Below are 12,479 nucleotides of genomic sequence, written 5' to 3'. Positions count from 1 at the left end.
AGCAGATTAGCCTTCTGGGGGGGGGGGTAGAAATCTAAGAAATGTGAACCCAGCCTGTATATTTTCTCTTCTTTCTACAAGGAGACAGGCTAGCAAATTTTTAACCATTAAACAGACATAGGCATAAGATGAAGCAATTGACAGTCTTCCACAATTGTCAACCGACAGGTGAATACATACTTCTAATTGATATACAGTAGGAGATGCTGTATAAAAGAAAGGAAAGCCGTGTACATTTCAGAGACAAATAGACTACTCATTCCTAACTGGCAAAGCCACATGATTTTGAATTCATCAGCATCTATAAAGCACGGCAATAACACTCTGAGACATCATTAGGACTTAGAGAATAGACTGGACCATGTTGAAATGCACAAATGACTCCAAGCATACTTCAGGCTGAAACCTCTCACTGCTGAAATGAAGACCTCAAAAGCAATAACGACGACATCACAATATACATAAATCAAGAACTGCATGTGGGTTTATTTTACACTTGAGAAAACAGTGGATTTAATTGTGTAAACCAAAAAAAAAAGTACTGTACAATATTAATGATAAAACATCAAAATGTATAATTCATAGTGCATTGCTTGCTTTATTTTTATTTATTTATTTTGTCAAATAGTTCCTTTGAGTACATGCATCTGGAAAGATGCAGGTGCCAGTAAAATTTCTCTATTTAACTCAAGCTGCAAGGAACTAAATTTTATTCAAAAAAGTATGGTTTTACATTATATACACAGAAATCCAATATAAAATGACAATATAAAAAGTTAAAAGAGAAAGCAAACAGCCAGAAGGTACAAAGGAAGTGAACAGTTTAAAATGGTACGGTATGTAACATATACTTTTCCCCCCTACGCTGATGCTGGCAATTTACAAGGAACTGAATCCAACATTTGCCCCATTTGTCATTTTGTTTTCATGTACCAATGCAGCACACCATAGAAAGTTCAGCTTGTACCAAAGCTTACATTTGTAAATAACTATAAACTGCAGTATTTTACAGGAGAAGGGGGAGGGAGAACATTTTTACATTTTTAAAAAATATCCTGCATACTTTTTTTTTTTTTTGGCCAACCATGTGATAATATTCAGCATCCAGAGGGTTTGGGCATAGTGGCAAGTGGGTTTGTTATTTTTAATTTTCTTAAATATGGTTGTGGTTTCATAACCCCTTAAGCACTTGATAGCTTTTCACCATCTTCAAAGAACTGCATGCATCTTTTCTTCACAAATTGGATCTGCAGCTTTGTTTTCTAAAAGCTTTTTTTTTTACACATAAAATTAAATTTGTTTTGTGACACAGTTTGATTAGGATGAAACAACTTTTAAAAACAAAACAAAAAATATCTTTTTGGGAAAGGCACAGAAATGCTATTACAGTCCTCAGAGGGTTAAAAAAAATGACACTACAGGGTTCTGTGACCTTTATCGTCATGGCAACTTTGTAATTTTAGGATGTCTTTTATTATTGTTCTTTGTGTCTTTCTTTACTGTTAAATTAACGTCTCTCAATAGTGTCTCCCACTATATTCTACAAAAGATAGCTTAACATCAAGGACAGATGTTGAAAATAAAGGTCAGACTTTGACTCACAGGGGGAAAAAAGAGAGATTAAAAAAAAAACATGCACAGATCAGACAAAGAGCTTATAAATATAACTACAAAATGTATGTAAGAAAAACCAAGGTCCAGATAGGCAGTTCAGCAACAAAAGTAAGACTGATTTCAGAGGCTCAGGTCAGGCCTAGTGCAGTACTATGAAGAAGTTTAGTGCAATGTTCCTGTGGTTACTTGCATACCTGGCTGCTTACCTGGACGCTAATGTTTTTCTAACTCAGTCACATAGATCAGATGGTCCTCGGGGGACTTGCCGTGTGTTTTGCTAAGGTGCAGTTTTACTGCATGCTTGCTTGCAAAAGTTCGGTTACAGAGCTTACACTGGAATGTGGAGCCTGAGTCCTCCTCAGCCATTCCAAGTGAGCCTAGAGTTTTATTCACAAGGACTTTCGAAACATTCTGCTGCTCTTGGATCTGATTTAGCGGCAATTTGGACAGGTCCTTCAAGCTGAAGCCTAAATGTGTCTCCAAATGACTTATATATGTAGAAGCAGTCCTGAATTGCGAGGCACAATCATTGCAAAAGAAAACAGGATGCCCTGTGTCCAGATTCTTTAAAAACTTAGTTCCACCTGTCCTTCTTAATTGATACTTCACATTGGCCAGCCAGTGGCTAATGGTGGTCATGGAAAGACCAGTAAACTTAGAGATATGCACCCGCTCTTGTGGGCCAAGGTCCGACATAATATATTTGCCTTCAGGAGTCTCCCTCAAGCTAGATGCAAACTGGGCTTGAAGGATAAGAAGATGCTGAGGGTTCCAATTGGACTGCCTGCCTTTCCTCTTATGTACTGGTGACAGTTCATCCAGAGCCTCCTCAAAGCTGCTTCCATCTGCGTCAGATTTTTCTGACACAGAAGACGGAGTTGAAGACTTGGGAGTCAAGCGCCCTGTGAGGTTCTTTACCATGTCAGAAATATCCATTAGGGCACTCTCCCTTAGAGGAGATGAGACGGAGTCAGTCACACTGGGAACCAGAGGTTTGTTTTTGGATTTTGTTAAATCAATAGGCTGGTCACTATTCTCATAATAGTACCGGTTAATAGCGTCAACATGCTTGGCTGGAGTTGTTGGGTAGATGGGCTTGTCCAACATACTGTTGCTAATTTTATACAACATGGCCAAAGGGTCCAAAGAAGGATTTACAGGATTAGAAACCTTCCCTAAGTGGGTATTCATGATGGATTGTAAAGCACTCAATGGGTTAATGAAAGATGGCTCAGGTGAATGGTCTGTGATGATGCCCAGGTTATTACAGCCATTTGTGACTTTTGCTTTAGGTGGCTCAGTGCCATTAAGGGTATGAGGATCTGCTGGATTATCCTTTTTCAGCTTCTGAACTTCTCCCTCTAGATTCTTTTTCTGCTGCTGCTTGATGGTTTCCTCTGATTTTGGAAAGTCTTTGTTCTCTTTAGCAACAGGTGACAATGGCTTAACTGGAGAACATTTTTCTTTCTCTGCAGGTTTGTCTTCCTTTTTAACATTGATTTTGCCCGTGACCTTCTCCACTAATTCTTCCATTGCAGAGACATTGCTTTTGTGAGGTGGAGGTGTTAAGTTACCTGGGGAATGGATCAGTGCACTGTGCTCCGAAGACAACGACTTTACACTGCTGGCATAAGAGGGCTGCATTTGAACACTCTGCACAGCCGGCTGAATCGGTTTAACAGTTCCTGGAAGCTGGTAAGCTGCATGAATGCTGGGATAGCCTCCCCAAGAAGGAGCTCCATTCTGGGCCTTACTTATAGCTGTCGTCACGGTATTTTCAAGGGATTTCAGTATATCTATGCCACCTTTAGGACTTTCATCGAGATCTTCTTCTCTGAGGTACTGATACACAGCCGTAGGCTCAAACTTTTCTGCAGTGTCTTCGTTCTCTTCTTTAATTTTTTTGTCTGTTTCATTAATGACCACTTTTTCCTTTTCCAAGTCCTTCTTCTCCTCAGAGCTCGTTGATCCAGCTGGAGATTCAGGTTGCTTTTTAATGTTTGCAGCTGGTAATCTTGTGTGGGTGGTGGGTGGCAAAGGTATGGACTGTATCTTCTCCTCTACCACAGGATCCAATACTAGCTGTTTTCCTTTTTTGGAGGCAGAATTAGTTACTTTCAAAAAATGTCCGGTGACCATCATATGAGCAGTAAGCTGCTGCAAAGTGTCATGAGAACTGCCACATTCCATGCATTTCAATATCTGGGCTTTGCGGGCCTCAAACTGCCAAGTGTAGCTAGCACCATTTTGATACCCATAGCGGTTATTTGGAGTCACATAGGGGTTGGCAGTTTTCTGATCCTTTGCTGCTTCACTGAGAGTAGTCTCTGAAGTGATTGCTGTTGGCTCAGGTGAACAAGGTGAAGCTAAGTCCTGAAGTGCTCGCTTTTTGGTAGAAGGCACCAGTTTGGTGATGGCTGGTACTGGTTCCTTCAGAGGCACTTTCTGGTAATGTTTTGTTTTTATCATATGGACACTCAAGTCTTGCAAAGATTCGAAGGAATGCCCACAATACATGCACTTCAGCACTTTCTGGGCATCCTCTTTGCCTTCCATTTCCATAAGTGATCGTTTTCTAGGCTTTGACCACCGTTTGGTCTTTTCTGACTCTTTATCTCTGTTGTCGTCCCGGTAATGTCCTGTTTCGTTCATGTGCACTGTTAGTTCCACCAGTGTGTCATACGCTGCACTGCAGTCTTTGCACCGAAACTTACTGGCACCAGTGAAAACAGAGCCGTACAGTTTGTTGTTTTGCCGGTAAAGCTGTACTGTGCTGAACAGACTGGGTTCTGGGAGAAGTCCGTACGATGAGGTCTGCTGCAGAGTTTTGGCCAATGCCGCTTGATGCCAGTCATAACCTGAGCCACCGCTGTTACTGTTACTAGTGCTACTGATACTTGTACTGGTACTGGTACTTGTACTGGTACCAGCGCTGGAACTGGTACTTGGGATGTTGATACTAGAGTTGCTATTAGTGGTGTTTTCCTTCGGACTGGTTTCACTGCTCTTTGATTTTTTTAAATCCAAAGCTAAACTGGACCAGCAAGACTCTGATAGTAAATTTGCATATACAGCTTTTATTTGTGCCAAGCTGTCCTGTGGATAGGGAGCATTGTCTGAGCACTGATGATCTTCTCTTTCTTCTTTGGAGGAAGTGTTTTTGAAATGAGCCAGCTGGTCACTGTTTTCACTAAACGGTGAACCATAACCCGCATCCTGATTTGTTGCTGTGCTGACTGGTGAGTTCTGGTAACTCTGAGCCTCTCTGATCTCTGTTTCTTCATTGCACATGTAATCGGTTTCCTGGATGTCCAGAGGTAGCCCATCGTCCTCCACACTTTCTTCATCTATTTCTGCTGCTTTCAGTTCTTCCTCAGGAACATATGCTGAAAAAGAAACAAAAAGAAGTGGTTATAGAATGTGCATTTGTCGTTCAGCACCATCGCTAGTTCAGTAGCAAACTTTAAAAGCACATGTCCCCATTTTGAGCTCACTATGAAAACACATCCAGCTTCAGTATTACTCATTTGTCACATATTAATTAATCACATTTATATGCCACCCTCCCCTAAGGCTCAGGTGGTTTTGAATGGATACACTCAAACAAGCCACCCTATGAGGTTTAAATATAAATACTTTTGAAGCCAGATTTCCCTAGTCCAAGTAAGGTAGAACAAAGTTATTGTGGAACTCTTATTTGCTTATTATTAGATGTTACATACATTATTTCTACAGCAGCATTATTTTATTTACTTCATTTATGCACTGCCTTTCTTTCCAGTGAGCACCCAAAGTAGCTTACATCATTTCCCTCTTCTCCATTTTATACTCACAACAGCCTTGTCAGGTAAGCTAGATTCTAACTGGCCCAGGGTCACACAGCAAGCTACAACGGGAAAGTGAGGATTTGAACTGGAGTCTCCGAGACTCTGGTCCAATATTCTAACTCAGCCTTTCTCAGCTTTTTTACCACTGAGAAACCCTGAAACAATCTTCAGGCTTCGAGAATCCCAATGGCATAATCCTGTAGAATGTGGTTGGGAAGCGTAGCTATGTACATAGCTCTCAAGAGCCCCTCCCCTTCCATGCCAATCATTGGCCATGGGGGGGGGCAGGTTGACATGACCATATATAGTCATATCACCCAATAAATGTTTCACAAATTTTAAATATATATTTAAAATTAAATATATATTTAAAATGAATTAACTTCCATCAATTTACGAAACCCTTCCAGGGCTAACAAGAAACCCCAGGGTTTCATGAAAACCTGCTTGAGAAAGCCTGTTCTAACTACTATACCATGCTGTCTGCTTGCAAAATACCTTATATAGTAACTTTGTCTGCAAGATAACCTCGTAGGATGGATTCCATTTCGTTCTTGGGCAACTATGGCTAGAAAATCCTAATACTACCGAGCAAAACTGTTGTTAAGTAGGAACATGAATGCAGATGTCACTGGTCCAAAGTCAGTGCTCCTTTGGGCCCTAGTGGCATTGATAACGCAACTGAACAAAAAGTTAATTAAGACTTTAAAGATAAACAAGAGTCCCCAGGCTGAAAGACTGAAATGATCTCACATAAGATACAGCAACTTAGGTGGTCAGCTCTAGGCTAGAAAATTCCTGAAGATTTTGGGATGGAGCCTGGAGAGGGCAGGGCTTGGGGAGAAACCTCAGTGGGGTCAAATACCATGAAGTCTATCCTTCAAAGCAGCCACTTTCTCCACAGGAACTGACCTTCATCCTCTGGAGATTAGTTGTAAACCTCGAAGATCTCCAACTCACACCTGGAGTTTAGCAGCACTAGCAATAACTGATTAAGACTTCTTTTGACTTTTCCATCCATTATCACAGCACCACGAATTAAAGCAAAAACACCAAATACAAACAGAACAGAACTAAATTTTGTTTATTTATTTATTGGATTTCTAGCCCGGCGCTCTTGGAGACTGGCTCACGGTGGGTTACAAAAAAAATCCATACAATAAAAATCTCGCAAAATCCTATTAAAACCCCAGTATCAACATACAATACAATACAGATGGCAAAAAAAACAACAACGTTATCCCTTAAGACAATAATTGACTAAGGCAGCATGGGGGAACCAGATGTTTGGCACCAAGATATTTGGGCATAAGCAAGAGAGGGGCCACATACCATTTTCTCTAGCACTGGCCCTGACAAATCACTTGGCAGAAGAGCTCCATTTTGCAGGCCCACTGGAAAGCAGAAAGCTCTCCGAGGGCCTGCAGCTCGCCTGGGAGCTCATTCCACCAGGTAGGGGCCAGGACTGAAAAGCCCTGTCCCTGGTCAAGGTCAGACGAGCCTCCCTAGGGCCAGAAATGGTCAATAAGTTGAAATCTGCAGAGTGCAAGGTCTGATAGGGACATAGGGCACAAGGCAGTCCCTCGGATATGTGGATCCCAAACCTGTGAATAGACTTAAAGGTCAATACCAAGACCTCGAACCTAATCTGGGCCACAACTGGTGGCCAATGCAGCTGCCTCAGCATAGGCTGAATATGGGTCCTCCAAGATGTTCATGTGAGGACCCTAGCAGCTACATTCTGTACCAGCTGCAATTTCCGGGTCAGGGTCAAGGGCAGGCCTGCTTACAGCAAGTTACAGAAATCAATTCTGGAAGTGACCATTGCATGGATCACTGTGACTAGATGTTCAGGAGAAAGGTAGGGCGCTAGTAGCCGAGCCTGGCAAAGATGAAGAAATGCCTGGCTAGCTACCTTCTTGATCTGTGCATCCATAGTTAACGATGCATCTAGGGTCACCCCTAAGTTCCTGACTTGTGACACGATAGACAGTTGCGTCCCTACCCAAAGGGTGTTGTGTGGATGTAATTATTCTAGATTTAAAGAAGAAATAAATGTGTCCTAAATCCAAATTTAAGATGCTCAAGGTGGGAACTAAATCCAACGCTGGTGTAACACAGTGGCATAGCACCCTGCTGAAGCCCTGCTGATGTAAACATATCAGCAAAAGATCTAACAACTAGTAGGACCAGGGACATTCTGGGGACAAGGTCCACAGCAGTAGTCTAAGGTCCCTGGTCACACATCTCACTCTCTGGTGCTGATGAAAACACTATAAACCTCACCCAGTATAGCCAAAAAAGTTCTACAAAGTACTGTAGTCTGTAGTAAACTGATCTGAGCACTTCCCTCACACAAGATGCTGGCAGCCACTTCTCCATAGAGAAAGAATTTTGCTGTTTGTGTTCTGTGGTGGATTATTTAAAGTTATTTCATAGCTTTTGATTCTGAATAGTTCATATAACTTTAAACCTATTTTTGAACACAAAACTGCATTGGAATTAAAGATGGTTAAAAAATATTGGTTTCTACAGAGTTTTTCCTCAGCCTAATAGCAGTCTATAGAATTTTGCTTCTAACAAAACTATGACGTAGGTACTATGTAAAGATTACGGAACAGCAATCGGTAGCTAAAAATAAAAGGAAGAGATGAATATTTAAAAGTGACAGGCATAAAGCATGCAAGTACACATCCAACTTGATTATTAGCTTACAGTAAACATCAAACTTTCCTATTGTGTTGCCACCTGGTGAAACGATCTAATCTTACCAAATTACGTGTTTATCGGCATTTTTAAAAAAAATAACAAATGTGATATTCATGAGCAGATGGCCACTATCTCAAAATACATTTATTCCAAGGGCCCAATTCACAGAAGTAGCTTACATGCACCTAACTGATAAATACACATTTTCACTGTGTAGTAAAAATCATTCTTGCACGTAGTCGTCAGATTTCTAAAAGCTGAAAAATTACATTAATTCTGCAAATATGGGAGATTGTGTGTAAAACAAACTAGAAAACAAAACATGATGTGAAGAGCCTGCAATAAGGAAAATATTTTACATTTCATCAAATAGATACTATTTTAAAGGAATATTTGCATTTGCACACAAAAACATAATTTCCACTTGGGTATGTCTATCAAGGCTAACCCACCTTAGTCTGAGAGATTTGTTCCCCTGTCTCTGGCCTGAGACCATAGAATAAGGTTTTTCATGATAGCATAGTCAAGTTTACCCTGGGTTTTCCCTGGTAATTTGCAGCAATACACCTTTAATACTTTTGTTATTGTTAAACTTAATACTTCACACTCAGGATTTTAGTAATACTTGTAGTGAGAGTAACACATAGTATTTCAAGACATTAGTGCATTTCTTGAAGACTAGGAACTTACTGAAAGATACAAAAATATATTAAATGATATTAAAAAAAACACCTATTTACTCAAAGCTCTTTTTCTCTGCAATTGCTTCAGAGTGTAACAATACTCTATCAATAAAAGGAAGGTTTGGATTTAATTACTACTTTACAATCCTGCTAGAGAGGTTGACTCATTATTTAATGTTGTAATAAAACATTTCTGCCTATGCTTTCTGTATTGTTATAGCGTTTTCTTTTTAAAAAATTGTGCAGGATTAAATGTGCATTTTATAATCACAGAGAAATATTTAGACCAAGCCCTGACTTCAAGAAGGCTAACAATAACCTTGCAACAACCAAGACTATAATGTATGATACAAACAAGCTCTTCTTTCTTTCTTTCCGTAATGCAGGAAGGAAATCAAACAAATTCTAGTTGTAGAAAACGAAGTAAGTGAAGACTGATGGTTTTTCTTTTTTTCTATTATCTTGTTAAAATTTGTGCCCATATGATGTGCCTTCTGGATCCCAATGATTCCCTATACATGTGCTGTCATCTTTGAACAGCATTAAAATTTGTGCATTCTAATGTAAGTGGACATGAGGCACAATATATTGTATGCATTAGTAATATAGCACACTGTATCTGCTTCAGTGAGAAGGTGTACTCAGTACATAACAGCCCATTGTTTGAAAAGTCAGAAGCCAGTGGGATAATGATAACATGCTGTTTGTATACCAAACATACCAATATTGTTTCTTTATCTAGTTCATGAAAAAAATATTTATATTTAGTTTAACCCTAAATTATGTTGCAGATAATTTGGATATATTTTGTGGGTATGCAGATATCTAAACATATTTTCCACAATTATTTTTTGGAGAAGAGAAAACAATGGCCACTATTCAATCCATAATCACTAAAATCAGCAGGAAAAATTACCATCAATTTCAACCAGCAGCAGATTCTATCTTCCTTGTTCTTAACTGCTGCTCAGTTTAATGAGATTAAATTCTGTAAAACATCAATGGCATGAGGACAACTGTTAAAGCTTTTAAAATTTCAGTACTGTAACTAAGGGTATGCATAAAAGTCCATTTCTGACTGATATCTGCTGCAGCCTATTGAACTCTGGACAGCCATTTCTAGGAAGCTCAAATAACTACAGTTTTCTAGAAAACAGAAGCAACTGAATTTTATCCTGAACTATCCTACATCTGCACACCTAGGCAAGTCCCATTCCTTCCAACAGGTTTTGTGTAGTTCAGGTTAAAAGCATATTGGGCTAGGTCACAGGGTGCAGTTCCACCAGGGTTACAGTGCTTTGTTAGTTAAATGGTGCTACTATTGGCAGAGGAGGGGAGCAATTTTTGCCAGTTCTCCCTTTTCCTTGCAAAATCTTTTTGCCTTCAGTGCTATTTGTGTTGGTCACCTAACTCTCAGGGACAGAATTTTAGTAAGCTGCAGTGAGAGGAGAAAGGAAGGAAAGTTCCATTCTGGAATGTTAATACGGATTCATATGGGTTTGCAGCTATGCAAAAAAACACACAATGTGTGAATAGTTGTTTATCACCATACAGACACATGACAACTTCTGTCACCCCAAGAATCTCCAGTACGTATCACTGTTAACCAGTCATTACCAAGTTCCAAGTTTAAAGATGCTTATTCTTTGCTCATAGGAAATGCCCATCTCTGCAGAAATAAATTACAGCTGTTTTTCTTTACCTAAACCTAAGTATAGGTATGCCAAAAAGTTTCCCAATTATTATGAAATTTAAATCAGTATCTGTCGAAATCTCTCTCTCCTCCCACCCCCTGCACCAGATATATGCACAAACACTTTTGTAGAACAGTTAAATATATCCATATAAAACCTAAAATCTAAAGTCTGGTGAAATACAAGTAGTTGCATTTCAGCCAATTTAACTACATTGACCTCAAGGTTAATACACTGGCCTAAATCCAGGTACTGCATAGTTGTGGATCAAGTTCTGGACTGATGAATTTTGAAGATTTAGGATATGTTTAAACATGTGCCTCCATACTATACATCAAGCCAGAAAAAAAAACACCATTGGAAAAACTAAATAGATAAGTAAATTAGGTGACCTCCATATTGACAATGAATACGAAAATTGTAGGGAACTGTGTGTGCACACAGGTGTCCAATTGCCAATAGTAAAGTTTCTACAAGAACAATATCAGTGGTTCTTGCGCATAATGAAGCTGAATGACAAATCCTAAAATACTTCCCTCCTTTATTCTTTTCCTCCGTCTTCGGAGTCTTTTAGGGCTATTAGCCAGTGCTTATAAATGGAGATGCAAGCAGTTGTACATTGGCATATTTTCAGAGAGTTTCTAATGGGAGAAATGGTCAGGCTCTCCCTCTGTTAAACCATACATTCAAACATTTCCCTTGGAGTCAGGATTACTAACGGGAGATGCAGATGAATCAATCCGTCCGCCACCCTACTTTGTCAAGAATATTTTATTGAAATGTTCATTTTCATCCCTGCTGGCAACATTAGAATGGAAGTATTTAACCTGTTTCCATTACTTATACAAATTACCATTATAGGGTAGGACAGATGTTAGAATCATGCCACACAACTAGCTGCCATACATTCTTTACATGGAGAATAATAAGGGAGAAAGCTGTTAGAGCATGTTACCCAGCATCAATAATGCTCTCTCTGCCACCAGATTCATTAACTTCCAGCATCACTTCCTCTCGGTGCTCTATCTCTCCTCGAGCTTATTTAATTTATTTTAATTTTTTTATCAGGTGCCCTAAGTTAATGGGTGAGGGAAATAAAAGAGGGGGCAAAGGGAGCCATAAAATCCAACATCTTGTTGAAAATGTTATTTCTCTAACAGGGATGATGAAAGAGAAGTCAGTTAACATGCTGGTATTCAAAGGCAGTTGTCACTTCAGATAGTGGATGGCACAACTCACCTAGACAGGTGACACTTTGGCTGAGCAAAGGGTTGCTGCATTATTGAGAGCACCAGAGATCAGGATGACAAAGACTCTAGGCCCAGGTTGCCTGGGGCTCCTTAAGAAGTGAAATCAGCAGGCGCCACGATTTCAGCCTCCATTTGCATCATCTCCCATTTAAAAAAAAAACATCTCAGGTAGCAGCAATGAGAGACACCTTCGACTGAGACCTTGGTGAGCCTCTTGCAGTAAAATGTTGCATTAGCTGGATCAGTGGTCTGACTTGCAAAGCTTAGATATAAAAGCTGGTTAGTGAGTAGAAGACTAGACAGGCTTTAAAAAGCCTCCAACTTGCTATTCTGAAGCAATATGTATCTTTATTACACCAGGAAACTTTATGTAAAAATATGAGGAAAATTATGTATAGAAGTGCACCTCTCACTGAAGTCAACCGCAAAACTCCCATTGTTCATAAAGGTGCATAGATCTAATGTGGCTGTTGCCAAATTCCTCCTTCATTCCCTCTATTACAGCCATGGTGATTTTGTTATTCTGGTTCCAAAGAGCAGTTTAGGAGCATTACAGAAAAAATGCTGAAATACATTTTATGGGTGTAGGCTTACAGAGGACAAACCTCCAACAGTCAGATCACTGGATCTGTTTCCTATTAATGCTTTAAAAAATCACAGAATATTGCTACGATACAACAAAATACTTTTAACAATCATATA

At 39.6% G+C, this 12,479-nt stretch overlaps 1 protein-coding gene across 2 annotated transcripts in view; it reads right to left on the bottom strand.

Moving 5' to 3' along the window:
* Window positions 1-462: 462 nt before the first annotated feature.
* The window catches only part of TSHZ1 (teashirt zinc finger homeobox 1), an 82,267-nt gene continuing 70,250 nt past the window's right edge, over window positions 463-12,479 (bottom strand). For both annotated transcript variants that reach the window (XM_077352917.1, XM_077352918.1), the window contains exon 3: window positions 463-5,000. In XM_077352917.1, the coding sequence (XP_077209032.1) occupies window positions 1,828-5,000 (3,173 nt within the window). In that variant the 3' untranslated portion in view covers window positions 463-1,827. The remainder of the gene's footprint in view (window positions 5,001-12,479) is intronic.

Source organism: Paroedura picta, chromosome 9 (genome assembly GCF_049243985.1).
Source record: "Paroedura picta isolate Pp20150507F chromosome 9, Ppicta_v3.0, whole genome shotgun sequence".
NCBI lineage: Eukaryota > Metazoa > Chordata > Lepidosauria > Squamata > Gekkonidae > Paroedura > Paroedura picta.
This window is presented reverse-complemented; position numbering and strand designations above follow the sequence as displayed.